A 15,683-nucleotide genomic window follows, 5' to 3' on the forward strand; every position below is an offset into this window, starting at 1 on the left:
AAAAAAAATATTTTTTAATATATTTTTAAATAAAAAACTTTAAAAAACAACTACATTATCTAGGTTTAACACTTTTGATTTTGTGGAGGAGAATAAAATTAGAAAAAGTAAAATAATTTAATTTTTTGCAATGGTTTTTTCTCCTTTGTATTATAATCATTTTTGACATATAGTATGATTTGAATTGGTGATACAATAAATAAATAAAAATCGGAGCCAAAACACCCGTTGCAGGTGGCAGAAGAACAAACTAATATGACAAAACTAACCCCATACCTTACTACCTAAGTTCAACAAAAGTATTAAGAAAGACAAAAGTAAAGGTATATGAATGGCGTCAGTATAAAAGGAAGTAGAGGGATGTTTTTTAAGACAGTGGAGAATAGAGGCACCCCCACAAACATTAACCCCACACCTTAGAAATGATAGTTCATGACCGCTTGTCTGGTTTTTTTTTTTAATTTAATTTATTATTTAATTTTTAAAGCAAAAAAAAAATGACAAATCATTTGTCACAATTTAAAAAATAGTCGCATCCCCTAGCCTTTAAATGCGTGACCTCTAGATTTTCATGAACGATAATCTAGTCGATTTAGCAGCAACTAGAATTTGTTATAGAACAATTAAAAACACATATTGTGGTGTTTCATAGTTCTTTGAGCATTGTAGATAATGCTCTTCATTTGTATGGACGCGTCTCGGGCTGTTAGGTTTTTCTTCTTATAAAAAAAATTATCAGATTTACTTACTCTTTGATTTTAATATGATTTTTATATACTATTATAATTTTTTATTTAACTATTAACTATTGTTTTTCAATTATTATTATGTATTTCATCTAAAACTAATAATGCTAATAATAAAATATTTTTCAGGTGTTTATCATTAAAAGGTCAATATTTTCTTATAATAAAATATAGTGAAAATCATATATGTTAATAAAAATATATAAAATCCCAAGATAATTTTTAATATAGTAAAAAAATAGAACAATATTGTGATTGCTACAATGAAACATCATTTTCTTAATTTTTTTATAATAATTTTTCAAAAACAAAATACAGGTGTGAAGAAAAAAAATAAAACACAAATTAAAAAAAATATAGATAAGAACAAAAAGAATGGTATAAATAAATTAAGTGTAAAGTAATAAATACTTAAAGTGAAAAAAATTAAAAATAATGTATTTTTTTCCAAAAAAAAGCATGTAAAAGAAAAAAAAAAAAGAAATAATAATAAATAGACTGAGTGTATAATGATAAGACTACCAAGTAAGAAATAAAAAACTTGTTTTCTTTTAAAAAAAATTAAAGAAATTTAATTGTGTTATTTCTACACTGAAAGTATGTTTACAAGCAACACATCGAAACCTGGTAAACTTTCAGTAATATATACTGTCATGTTAGCCATGAATACATCGAAACCTGGTAAACTTTCAGTAATATATACTGTCATGTTAGCCATCCTTGTCTAAGCTTTAGCATTAAGCGAATAAATGTTGGATTCTTTAGCTACTTCAAAACTTGTGAAATCCAACGTGCAACACATCGATCGGCAGTTGCCTTTTTCTAAAGCAAGAAACTCGACGGAAAAAATTGCTTCTCCAAAGAAGCAGTTCTGGCCCTACGCTACGAGAACAGGAACCCATCTCCGCCGCCTTATAGGTTCGGCAATAAGCATATGAATACATGCCGGATAGGACACGCCATTAATAATAACCACAGCTGTTTCTACCATTATTGCCCATTTGGCCTACTGTTAGATGCTTTGGGTGGCATTTGAAATGTTCATCATCACAAGAGCGACGGCGGCAAGTGGAGCCAGAGGCACCTAAAGGACTTAAAATGCACGCCCAAGACTGTCGAGGTGCAATAATTAAGCCCTGGAACCAGGTGGTGCCTGCCAATTTAAGTACTTTTCCATCTTCAAGTGCTATTGCCAAGCGTTTGCCAGAGGCAAGGCACCACATTCTAGCAACCACAATGTTCTTGGTCGTTACTTTCCGCAGGGTAAAAATCCCAACAATCTAAGATCATGTTTGATTTCTCATTAAACTGAAGCAGCATCAAATTTACCCTGATGGACTGGTCATCAAGAAATATCACCAGCAACACTTCTGTGCACAATGGATACTTGCAGGGGTGACCAAAATGAGACACCGACCAGAACTGTTCCTATCCCCAAACAGGTTCGCAACCGATAGAAAAACAAAAATGCTGGTTTCCGAGAAACTTGAGTGAATTAGCTTCGAGAGGCAGATTCCAATAAAAGGCTATTTTGCTCAGCTAATGGTATAGACAATTTCGAAACAAATGCAGACATGGAATAAAGAACATCAATTTGGATCGTTTGTTATATTTCTTCAAAACACACAAAGCTTTGCACGCATAGATTAACATGTGAATGCAAGCTGAAAGACTTCAAAATGGATAAAGCAGAAATACCAACAATTTCAGAAGCATAATAATAAGGTATCATCCAATGCAAGGAAGGAAACGGAGTCGCTCATGACTTGCTGCGATGTCCCCATCTTCACTCTCCTGTACCAAAGTGAACCACGGATAATTTATGTGCATGCCATTCACTAAAAATTGGAAAAGATGAAAAACAATTGCAAAAGCCATCAGTGAAGCGAAATTCTCTTCATAAACACAAAATAGTCTGCCTTCTGAAGTTTTACAGATGGTGCTGGACTTAGATCATAAATCCACACACAATCCTCACTTCAGAAGATCATTCCAGTCTTATGGGAGAATTTGAACAAAGTTTAGACGCCAATTAATAAATCACTCATATGTATGCAGAAGGCCAAAACAAGAATACAAGCAAGCTATATATATGTCATCCAAAGTTGGCAAGAATACATATTTGCAAATCAAACATCACTAAATCAAAGCCGAACAAAAGCATGATTTACTGATATCACTTCATCAAGTTCATTAATGCAACACTAGAACATGAAGCTTCTTAAGCCCAGGTATTCGTTTCTTACATAGACGGAGCTCATGCCCATTAATTAATAGTAGATAGTAAAAGAGAAAACAGGCACTTGACCAGGTTTCACTCAAACAGGCCAGATTTTGAACAACAGTCACAAATCTAGTTTTGTTCACTGGATGTGGGGCTACTGTAAACCAGTAAAAACCCATGATTATGTAGGGTTCCTTTTCCTATTGATTTTCTATTTCATTCTTAAGTTGGGACTGGTAGGAATTTTAGTGCGTGTATAGAAGGATCGCCTGTTACATGTGATGGGAGGTCTAGGATAATGCGATTCGTTTAAAGGCTGAAACTTGGGTGACCTTTCTTCCTCTCCTCTTTCCTCTAAGTATTCTTTTCTTCTATTTAGTAATCTTGGATCACTATATATTGTAGAAATCCCAAATCACAATTCTCCTAAAACGGATCCTTAATCATTTCTAATTCCACACACATCAAAGCCTAGAGCCTTATTCCCACCTAAACCCTTAATTTCCAGTAATTGCTCCCCACAAATTCTTTTCAGAGACGAAAATTCAAAGATGTCCTGCATCTTGAAAGTAAATTGAGAAATCCGCTTACATACCAAAGATTATTTTTTGGGGAAATTTAATACCCTCATTTAATATTCTCCCATCACAAATTAAAAGCATGAGAATTTTACTAGCCTCCATTGATCAAAAGCACACAACTGAACTCTTTACGTTTAACTCTCCCATCATGAACCAATCAATTGTGAAAGGAGATGTCATCTTATTTAACCCCATCATCAAATTCAAAACCAATTAAAAATATATATCATGCTCTTTCATAGTTGATTGGTTAATAGTCTCAAGTGGTGAACTAAATTCACTTAATAATTTATCTTCTTGTTCAAGATTTCCTTTCTAATTATGCTAAATACACAAAAATGAGAGCTAAGTAATGAAACAAGACTGAGGCTTAGTAAAAGATTATTTTTCAATCACTATTATTTATGCCTTGTGTTTCTATCCTCTTATATTGCTAGTGGACTTCAAAGGTTAATAGCTCAAGGGGTAAGCATCCTATGATCTCTTAAGTTTTTTTAGCTTGCTTACCCCTTGAGCTAAGGTGGGGATTCAAGCAAAGTTCGTAATTTTACACCAATTTTTTTTTTATTAATGTAAATTTTACAGTTTATTAAAATACTAAACAAAAGCTGATAGTCTTTAAAACATTTAGTTTCCCTTCAATAATATATTTTTATATATATAATGTGCTCATTCCAACATGTTTATTTTCATTTTGTTCAAGGCTATGGCAACATGCAAATTTTTGCTGGATAGTTAAATCAAAAGAATAAGTGTGCATTTGGAAATGCGGTTGAAATTATGTTTCCTAAAAATTATTTTTTTTATTTTGCTTAAAATTATTTTTGTTTTTTTATTATTTTAATATGCTGATATCAAAAATAATTTTAAAAAAATATTATTTTGACATATTTTCTAATAAAAAATACTTTAAAAATCAATCACTATCATAGTTTCAAGCACTAAATGAATATTCAAATTTTCAGAAAATGAATATCATTGAAGAAAAATTATTAGAATTAAAAAAAAAAAGAAGAGCAAATCAAGAGAGGACACTGACATGGTAAATGCATCCTATGTTGTGCCAACTAACAATCCTACCATCCCTACTGTCCAACTTAGAGGAAGAACACTAAAATAAATTCATGATGAGCTTTATGGAAATCAACTTTTAGTCTTTTATCTTCGATACTAGTTATACATTATCTTTGTTTATCAAGGAAAAAATAAAACAACAACAATGGCATTTACCATTCTATTTTTTTTATATGTAATAGAATTTATGACCTGTTGACATCCACTTGGCAACCCAAAGCAAATAGTTACTATCAACACAAGCATGAATGTTACTGAAAATAAAAAAGAGAGTTGATCTTGACACATAATCTAAGGACATGGAAGTAGATATCTTTGGGAATTTTTTTATTTTACTTAAAATTATTTTTAAATATTTAATATGCTGATATCAAAAATAATTTTTTAAAAATAAAAAAAAATTATTTTGATACATTTCTAAGCGAAAAGCACTTTAATAAATAACCGCTACCACACTCTCAAACACCCGATACATTTCTAAGTGAAAAGCACTTTAAAAAATAACCGCTACCACACTCTCAAACACCCTCTTTCTATAGGAAACTATCTACTAACCAAATGCTAATTTTTTTATTTCTTTTTTTGCATCCTACCAATTATGAAATATTAACATATAGACCGGTATTGTACATACATTCCTATCTATTTAATGATCAAATCATCCTAAGTAACAGATATTTAAGCTCAACGAATGAGTGAAACTCTTAAAATGGTTCATGGATGTGCAAAAAACCGTGGACTTTGCATTTTTCCTTTAATTTCTAAGATTTTAGATTTCATAGCATATTTTCAAATGTGCAATTAGCATTTAGTTTTGTATATTAAGGTAGTTTTTGGATTGTGGTAGTAATTGCTTTTCAAAATAATTTTTTTATTTTTAAAAATTTATTTATAACATTAGCATTCTAAATAGTGAGTAGTCAAATGCAAAGTCTATCTTAGAATGCGATGGAAATAAGAGCTCTTTGTGAAGCCAGCTACCTAAGGCTTGTCCATGATGGCAATTGCTTTATTAGGAACGCCGAAGATATTGCACTGCTGATTATAATTTTATTACAAGTGCATACATTCAACATTACCTACGCATGTTTTCTAATTATATTCAAAATCTTGCTTGAGACAGTAAAAAATGGGAACAATAATTAAGGTAAACGTGTTTTAAACTACTTTCTTTCAAATTTTGTAAGCTCAATGAACCTGGAGTTAATATCAGTAACCAAAGGTTAAATTTTCTACTTTTGCTTAGAGCACATGAAAACTTAAATGTGTAACAGTAACTTATAGATTAAAGTATAAATAAATCAATTTCAACAAAGCAATTTGTAAGTGATCATGCACATCTTGCATCGTCTACCTCTACAAATAACGCTGTGGATATTTTTATGGCAATGCAGATTTGTAGCTCTAGATTAGGGGCAATTTTTTTTTTTTCCTTGATCCTGTAACATTCATGTTTATAGTAGCATTATCTATTAAATATATATCCCAGTTTTTAATAAATAAATAGATTAATTAAAGTACTACAAGAGTGTAGCTATGTATTTCAGTACTGTTTATACATGTTTGCATTGAATAGTCAAATGAAAACCCTTCTCACAGGGTAAATTAAAAGATGGTATTTTCCCCTAATATTTCTTTCCTCGCGTATTTTCTGTCTTTTAAAGGAGGTTATGCCATCAAGTTGCTCCGAAGCTAAAACCTTAGCGCCGATCCATGGCATGAAGTTTTGAAGGAAAAAAGACAAAACTGGGATTCTAAAGCTAAGGTTTCACCCTCCAAACCTAAAGAGAAAAGGTGGAAGCTTGCTCCAAGATATGCCAGCACATGGCTCTAGAAACAGATACTCTAACACCTGGCCTGCCGCTACACGATGCTAGGAAGAAGGGAACCAGCAAGTGAACAAACATTGAGACAACCAGCCGATACCCTATTCTTAGCAATCCATGCAGGAATCAAATGAAGACAATAAATAAATACTTAACAGTAACACTCATAGAAGAATTCAACCAATGGCTAACTTAATTTATGATTACCAAGAAGGAAAGCTATATATTATTATAACTATACTCATCTTTAGTGGAGTGGTTTTATGCAATCCGCATATACCCAAGAATCAGCAAAAAGAAAGAAAACCATACATAGAAATAGGCAAATTACTGTAAGAAAATAGAGAATCAATATAACTAAAATCCAACGCGTTAAGGGAAAAAGTAAGATTACTATGAGAGAACTAGTTTTGAAAGATTGGGCTGCTCTTATGTTACCTGAAAGGAGATGGCGCAAGAAACACAGGTGCCTCCGGGAATTAATCAGTTCTTCCCTTTGCCTTTCTGGTCAGAATGCCTGGTTCCATCGCCATAACAGAGCTGCAACCCATGTTGGAACTGATGGTGTTGGTGATTCTCCATAGCTTGTTGTGGTGCACCAATAAGGAAAGGTACATTTGTGGTGGATCCGTCTATGGGAGAAGAAGTAGAAAACCTCTGGAGGTGAGACAAAAGAGAAGGTGACGATGAATTGGACTGAAGGGTCCCCCTGTTGAAAGCAGCAGCAAGGCTTGAAGATATTGTAAAATTCAGATTATAATCCCCAACTGTTTGTGTTGTGGCCGCCACTGGGATCAAATGATCTGAAATGAAAGGAAAATGTTGCAATTGCTCTTGGTGATTCTCTCCTGATACATTGAATGGTGGGACCGACATTGTCATTGGTTGTGGGATTGAGTTCCCTAACTGGATTTGCCCTGGAAACCCCGATGAATGATGAGTTGTCCGTGACGAGGAGGGCCCTAAAAGCCCTGTGCTGATGTAATCCATGGGGGTCGAAAGCCACTGCCTTGCAGCAGCTCCTTTTTGGAACAAATTTGCCTCGGAAGGACTAGCAGCATTGTTGTTGTTGCTGCTGCTGCTGTTGCTGTTGTTGTTATTGCTAACACTGCCAATCCCCCCAGTTAAAAGCTCAGTAAATGTGGAGTTCTGAGAGATGGGGTTTATGTTGTGGTGATGTGCAATACGTGAATCATTCTCTTTCTCCTTGGCTGTTCTCTCTCTGGCTCTCTCACGAGCCTTGACACGACTATCACGAATACCAGATCGAGCGAGCGACAACCCTGAACCTTTGCTCGTCTCAGAAGTGCTACTGCAAGCAGATTTAGATAGAGAGAGATGCTGGTTCTGGTTCTGGTTCTGGTTCTGGCTCTGGCTAAAATTGGGGTCATTAAGCTCAACATCAGCTGAATCAAACCCTTGCTCGGTACCATCACTAGTTCTTTTCTCATCGCTTAACTGCTTTGGAGTGTCAGGAAACGAATGATTGAGTGGAGGGAGCTCATTGATTGCATCCTGAGCTGCTTTAATCAGCCATTCTACAGCTTTACTTGGTTGATCATAACCCAACCTATCTTGGAGATCATAGAATTGAATGGCTGTGGTCACCGATAAACGTACTCTCCGGTCCCTTAACCCCTGTGAGGTCCATACCTTGCTATGCCGATCTTTTCCACCAGATGCTCTAGAAACCCTAATTATGCGTGAAGAATGGTGCCACTCACGAAGACGATCGATGGTCCCGCCAGCACCACCACCGTTGTTAGGATTAGACCTCTTAAGCCCACCATCTTCTTCTTCATCAGGATATTGGTGGTCACCATACCCGTTTTGAGCTATTCTGCTGGTGTCTTTTCTTCCATTGTCAACTCTAGAGAACTTACAATGTTGTCTCTGAATCTCCTCCGCCTCCATAGCACTACTTTCATGCCTTATCTCCAATTAAAAAGAAAAAAAGAAAAAAGAAAATTTATTGCCTACTGGCTTGACTTCTAAACCTCTTAGTTTTCCCTTATCTTCTGTTCTTCTTGCAGATAGAAAGAAAGGGATAGAGAGGACTAATTGAAGAGAGGAGTGCAGGTGGGGTTGTGTGTCCTATGCATTGATGACAATAACACAGAGAGGAAGAGAGAGAGAGAGAGTGATGGAGTACTTTGGCTGTGTTCGGTGATAAAGGGCTTTTCTTTTTTCTTTTCTTTTTTTCAAAAAAACAGCTTGATGCATCACAGTCCAAGTCAGAACAGACCCTCCTCTACACCTTCTCCTGTACGCTTACAGCTTTCTTTTTTGCAGTTCTGCTTCTGCACACAGTCCTCTCTCTTTTTTTCACGAAAGCAAACCCTCTCATCAGCTCTGCAGCAACCAAAAAAACCATAAATTAATAACAGTAACAATAACCATATAACCTACAATAAAGCTCATGTAGATCTGACCCATGATTTATTGGCTTGCTACACACACACACACACAAAGAGCTACCTTATAATTAAAACCTAGCTAGGTAGCTTGAACACAACTGCTTATATAATACACCCTGATGGGATTGCTTGAAAATTAAGCTAGAACGAGAAGCAGTAATTGCGAACAGGTAGCCGATCTCCGCCAAACCAACTCTTTTTTTTTTTCTAATGGTTTGTTTATTAGCTTTGGCTGACCCTAAAAATAGCAGACACTAATACTCACTGTAGCTTGCAAGAACAATAAATGACAAAAGTGTTTCAAAATTACCAACAAGGAATAACTGGTTTAAATAAATAAAAGCAATAATGTTAGGTCTTCTTACAGGTGTCAAGCTCTTAAAACCTAGATATGGAGATTTTTCACCAATTTGTCTACTTGACACAGATCTCTACTTGCAACCATAACTCACAGATCTACTCTTTTTACTGCAAAACAACTTACATATCAAACAGATTATTCGGCTCATTCTATTCTTCTAAAATAAATGAAATGTACTAATTTCTGAGCTGAGACCGTGCCCAGATGAGTTTCTTTAAAAGAAGAAGAGACGGTATCGAATTACTTTAAGCTATCTAGCTTTTTCATTAAGAACAAGGTGGAGAAATGCAATCCCAGCTCGTAAGGCAAGACAGACACTCATTGGCATCATCAAATTGCTTTCTTTTCAAGGAAAAGAGAAACTTGTTAGAGTTTTAGTTCTCAAGAAATTGCAGGTTGCAAAACGGTCATTAAGTAGCTCATATGCATATATATATATATATATAGAATGCATAACCTAAAGCATATATATATATATAGAATGCATAACCTAAGACTCACCATTTCTTACCAAAGTGAAGCAACTAACAAGAACTTGAATTCAGATGATAATTAATATATATATATAAGGAATTTTCATCTTTTTAAAAAAAAATGTGTTTAGGGTTGGAATAAAAATACCAAAGGAAGGAAAATTTAGCAAAAAGTGAAGAGCATGCTAAAAAGGTGTTCCGAAAGTACAAGAAGAAGAAGAAAGGAAGACGATGCAGAAGGAGACGGAGACGGAGACGGAGAAGTTTGTGCGTGTTTCATACCACTTCGAGCAAACCACGGAGCTTATCGGCAAAGGACAGACACCGCAGCGTTCCCTCACCACTTTATTAGTATTATTAATATAATTATATATCTTTCTCTTCTTCTTTTGCCCCTCTCTCACATCCTTTTTTACTCTCCTTTGCCATTCTCTCCAGATATATTTTCAGCTAACCATCTACACGCACACAAAAAATGGAAAATACAAATTTATTTATTCCACTACCCTTCTCTCAATAAAATAAATTCAAATTTAATTCTCTGTCCAATAGCTGCCGTCCTGTTCTAGCAGTACAGTGACAATAATACACTTTGTTTTGTTTTTACTTGTCGTAAGAGAACAAGAGTTTCAAGGGGGAAACATGATGAAATTTGCGACTATTGCGGTTATATTTAATTTGTAGGATAGGGTTGTTTTTGTATTTTAAAAGTTTTGATTTTTTTTATGAAAATAATATTTTTTTAATATTTTTAGATATTAATATAAAAAATATTTTAAAAAAAAATTAAAAAAATATATTATTTTGCTATTCAAAAAAATTTGAAAACCCAAACATAGCAAATGAAGAAAAAATCAAAATTAGATTGAAAATCATTTGAAAAGAAATGGAATAAACTGCATGGATCTAAGATCATTTAAGATCCTCAAATGCATGAACAGTGAAATAAATTATATCAGTTTAAAAACTTTTGAAAACTCCAAAACTAACAAATGGAGAAAATGATTTGGATGGAGATAAAAATTATTTTAAAAAAATCTATATAACATGAACAAAGTTGATCCGTGATCAGTTAAATTTTAAAATAAATTTTAAAATTTAAATTCATAATAAACAAAAACTAAATTATGAGTTTGACTTAAAATAAGCTTGATATAAATATATATATATAATATCTTATAAAATAATATTTATATTTAAAATAAAACAAACTTTAAATGATTTGATGAGCTAACATCAACCCAAATTAAAATAAAAATTAAAGTATTTTGAATAAAGCCCAAAACATGAATAATAATAAAAACAATAATTCTAAAAAAATAATGTTAAGTTGTTATACCGTGGATGAAAAAAATAATTATTGAATGAAATCTTTACATTGGAGAACCCAAATATGTGTTTGTATCAACCTTTGAAATTGAAAACAAACAAGAAAATAACTCTTTTTTAATCATTTATATTTTTACACATAATAAGAAACCCTCTTATAATTTGGAATCCAATAAAACACCTGAAAACACATAACCTTATAATTATTGAATACTTTCCCCATGGTTAGCCTATGATGTTAAAATTAGTTAATCATGTTAAGTATATAGATTGGGTCTTTTTTATACATAGATTAAGTTGATTAAGGTTTGATTATTACTTGTTGAACATGTTGCTTCTTTAAAATTCATCTTAGTCCAAATATTCTAAAAAATCATATTGAATACATCTTTGAGCTTCTTTACTATTGATACAATTTTATAATATTCAGTACTCTAAAATTCAGTCAGCAAACCAATTTTTTAAAGAACTCATTTTTATTAATTGGTTGATGTTGTAACAAGAGAAATATAAGATATAAGTTAAAATATAGAACAAAACCTAGCCAATTAAGCTTAGAGAAATTTTCATTATTTTAATATCTAGATCGGTTCTATAATTTCTTTAGAGATGTCATTGTCCAATAATATTTTAATGTAAAGGCAATACTTGTTCAAACATCAAGCATTGATGGATTAATAAGTAATTTCTCCATTTTAATTTGTCAATTAATCTGTATTTTTTTTTAGAATTTTGCCAACAATATATAGACCTTTATAGTTAAAGGAGCACTTGTAATATATTGGATTTTAATGAGACCGAGCACTTGTAATATATTGGATTTTAATGATTAATTCAAAGTATGGCCTTCCAAATTCGATTACATACTAAGAAATTCTTTACAGAACATGTTTATTATATGCTCTTTAATTTGACATTTCTTTTTATGTTAATAAGTGATTTGGTGCGTTGAGTCTCCTCTTATTTAAATCCTTTAACTTTGCTAACTTAGTAGATAGATGTTCTAAAATTTCCATGTTACACTACACATTCATTTTGAGTTATTGTTATTTGAGATCCATGGGTAGCATAACATCATAGCCATCATAGTTTGCTCATACTTTATTATACAGTTAAATTGATAAATTACCCTTAAAATTTATTTTTATTTTATTAACATTAAAGGGTCTTGTTGATTTTTTATTTTATTTTAAAAATTAGAATGACTAAATTGCCCTTAAAAAAAATTCTTAAGTCTTACATCCATGGGTGTTTTTGTCGTTTGCTATAAGTTTTTTTCATTATTATTAAGTAGGGTTAGAAATAATCTAGTCTTTTTTCATTTTTAAAGATTATTAAAAAAAATAAAATTACATGTGCTACCTATGCATCAATATGTGGGGCGATTTTAAACTTTTCTAATGGCATGTGAGCGGCCTTCTGGTTGAGAAATTTCAGTTTTCACAATAATGTTTGAAGCGTCACAACACCCCTTCCACATGGGATTGCACGCGTGGTGATTATGGTGATAATTTGTTGTTGGTGGTCTCTTTTTTAATAATAATAATAATAATAAAGCTAAAATTGAATGATGTTCAATGAAAAAAAAATCTTAATATAAAAAGAAGGAGAAACATATATGGGCCTCCAAGTCAGGCTCGTAAGCCCAACCTAATTAAAGATTTTCTCTCACATTCATTGTTTTTAACGAGTGTTTCTTTTCTCTCTTAATTTAAAAAACTGAAATATGAATAGAATAAAATTTTAAATCAAAAATTAAAATTCTAAAAGTAATGGGACTAGAAAATAGTCAATGAAGAATATATCAACTAAAACATATTTTTTACACAAATTTGAGATTGCCTACATAGGTTGTAATGGTTGCTGGTTTGGTCTTTTTTATATTTCATTTTAGTTGTGTCCATATATTACAAATTCAAAGTATATCTAATTAAATTTTCTTATAACCAAACTGTGAAATACGAAGAAAAAAATATTAAAGATTCTTAATAATATGAAAATAGAAGAACTCTCACCTCAAAATATCATAAATAGCACATACAAGGATGCAATGATAAAAACAAATTTGGTGATAAAAATAAAATTATTATTGAAACCACAATAACTTATGAAAGAATTCACATAGAATTTAGGTTTTGTTTTTTAATATAATTTATAAGTATTAGGATCTGGGTAAAAATATCAATTACAACTCATTAATTATTTTAATTTATATATAAAAAAATTAAAATTAATCTGAATTAACTCAATTAAAACTTGCAACTGTAATTTTAGGTCATGTTTAACCACTAAAATCAAGTTTAAAAGATCTAGTTTCAATTATATCAATATCCTCCTTGAATTTTCAATCATGTATCAAGGTTCCCTTTACATGATACCCAAACTAACAAAAAAAAAAATTTTAGTACCTAAACTTTTAAAATTTAATCAAATAGAACTCTTATAAAATAATTAATTGATGATATCAAATATCTAAGGTCCAAATAATACCATGCACATCATTTATATTTTAAAACATAAGATAATTTAATATAGTTTAGTTTGAAAAGAAAGGAAAAGGATTATTTAAAAATTCTAAAAATATTAAATTATGAAGACCATAAAAGATAAAACCTTAAACTAGGAAACGAATACCTCAAAAAACAAGGGTATAACCATCAATTAACAAAATAATAATATATCTGGTAATACTAATTAATGTTGACAGATATACATCGTTTGACTCGTCAAAGAAAAAATAAAAATAATGTATTTACTTATTATGAGCTTCGTAGTTAAAATTTCTCTTTATTTATAATTTTTAGTTTGATAAATATTTTACTATATTTATGATTTTTGTATTCATACTTTAAAATATATGCTATATATGTGGCATTACTTAGACCTTTTAACCGAAGCTATAAGATTTTATCTAGTAAAAGGTGTTATTTGATCTAATTTCAGGATTAAAAATGTTTAGTCAATAAAATTATGGTGTAACAGAAACACAGTAGACGTGGGCTTTGATTATTGAAGTCATTATTGGACAAGATATTTTTTTTCTTAATTCTTTTTTAATTTTTGAGAATATGTTTTTTCTTCTTTTATTACTTTATCAGGAAGAATGGTTGCTACTATCCATCATGTGGATATGAATGACCTGTCGTTTGGTTTATTAGATAGGTGATCATATGGTCAAAAACAATTGTTGTAACGTGTACTTAAAAAAAAATTATTATTTGAACTAAAACTAAAATATAGAATGTTAAATGAAAAATATAATAACAAACTATATATACACACACCCACTCATATATGACCGACTTTGAAAAAGAAATTAATATGGATTGAAATATTAAATTTATCATTTTATTTTTTAAAAAGTTATTTTTTTTATTTGATTCATATTTTTTTTTATTTTAAGGGTTGATTCCTAAATTTTCATTGGTGTTTTTTTTTTGTTTTCATAAGTTTTCTAAATTGATTTTTATTTTATTCTATTGCTTAATATTAAAAATATTAGGAATTAGACTTCTTGATTGAGATTTCATATGATTTGAAAAGACTAACTTATTTTTTATCATCTGAATGTGCTTGATTTTTCATATTAATAAATTAAAATTATATTTTTATATGTATTATTATATTAACCAAGTTTATTAACCTTAGTCGATTCAATGACCGAGTCTCATATTTTTTTTAAAAAAAATACTATTGTTTCCTAAATTTTTCTCTTCTTACACTAGCAAAATTTGGTCTAGCTCATGGTGTTGCATTGACCACCGATATCAGTTTACTCGAGTAATTATTTTGGTCTTTTTTAAATTTAAATTTTTTAAATTTTTAGTTTTCAATATTTGATTCATTATAATTGAATTTCCTAGTTTGTTTTGACATAAATTTTATAATTTTATCACAATCTCATATTCTAGATCAAGATTTTTATAAATTAACTATGAGTAATTCAGATTAATTTAGTAGTGTCATCTTAATTTTTATTTTTTTAAATATGATTCAATATATCATCAATTTAAGTATTAAAAAATATCTCCGCATCAATTTTTTTTATTTTCTAACATCCTACCATTTAAAAAAAAGAAGTAAAAAAAGGGGGGTAAAAAGAGTAGTCAGAGCCCTAATCGATGTGCAAGTGGATAATGGTAGCATTGTAATTGCAACCAAAAGAAAGGATTGATTCAGAAAAGGAGAGCCCTGGAAAAAATAAAAGGATCTCTCGCACCACCCATATGTCAAGTGGAGAACTCACTCTCTCCCCAGCTCATAAAAAAGTAGTCATGGGGCTATATTTTATCTAATAAAGTCCTGATTTGTGTATTCACCAAGATGACACCTCTTTCGCCGTCCTAGCAATCATGTGTCTCTCTCAATAATACATATATATTATGTATTATGGGGGAGGGCCGGCGTGGCATTTGACGGCATGGATGCTGATTGCTGCCCTAGCCAACGCTCACAATGGTCCTCTCGCTGGAAAACTCAGTAGCAATCGGGGAACAAGTATAGTTGATGTAACTTTTTAAATAATTTTTTTTATTAAAATATATATTAATAATATATTTTTAATTTTAAAAAATTATTTTTAATATCACTACATCAAAATAATTTAAAAATACTAAAAATATATTAATTTAAAAAAATAAAAAATAATTTTT

General features: G+C 31.0%; 1 protein-coding gene across 5 annotated transcripts; it reads right to left on the minus strand.

Annotated features, from left to right (window-relative positions):
* Nucleotides 1-2,262: 2,262 nt before the first annotated feature.
* On the minus strand, nucleotides 2,263-10,090 carry LOC105133241 (transcription factor TCP2-like). 5 transcript variants are annotated; one of them, XM_011037142.1, is made up of 3 exons: nucleotides 9,985-10,090; nucleotides 6,890-8,803; nucleotides 2,263-2,540 (listed from the first exon to the last, which is right to left on the minus strand). In XM_011037142.1, the coding sequence occupies exon 2, from the start codon at nucleotides 8,363-8,365 to the stop codon at nucleotides 6,935-6,937; it is 1,431 nt and encodes a 476-aa protein (XP_011035444.1). In that variant the 5' UTR covers nucleotides 8,366-8,803; nucleotides 9,985-10,090; the 3' UTR covers nucleotides 2,263-2,540; nucleotides 6,890-6,934. The 5 variants fall into 5 exon arrangements, with proteins under 5 accessions (XP_011035444.1, XP_011035448.1, XP_011035445.1 ...); XM_011037146.1 differs by having other exon boundaries at nucleotides 2,263-2,584; XM_011037143.1 differs by lacking the exon at nucleotides 9,985-10,090 and adding an exon at nucleotides 9,731-9,978.
* Nucleotides 10,091-15,683: the final 5,593 nt, after the last annotated feature.

Source organism: Populus euphratica, unplaced genomic scaffold (genome assembly GCF_000495115.2).
Source record: "Populus euphratica unplaced genomic scaffold, PopEup_1.0 scaffold110.1, whole genome shotgun sequence".
Taxonomy (NCBI): Eukaryota; Viridiplantae; Streptophyta; class Magnoliopsida; order Malpighiales; family Salicaceae; genus Populus; species Populus euphratica.

Coding starts and splice junctions, on each gene's coding strand:
- LOC105133241 (XM_011037142.1), bottom strand. CDS start 8,365: ATGGAGGCGGAGGAGATTCAGAGACAACATTGTAAGTTCTCTAGAGTT.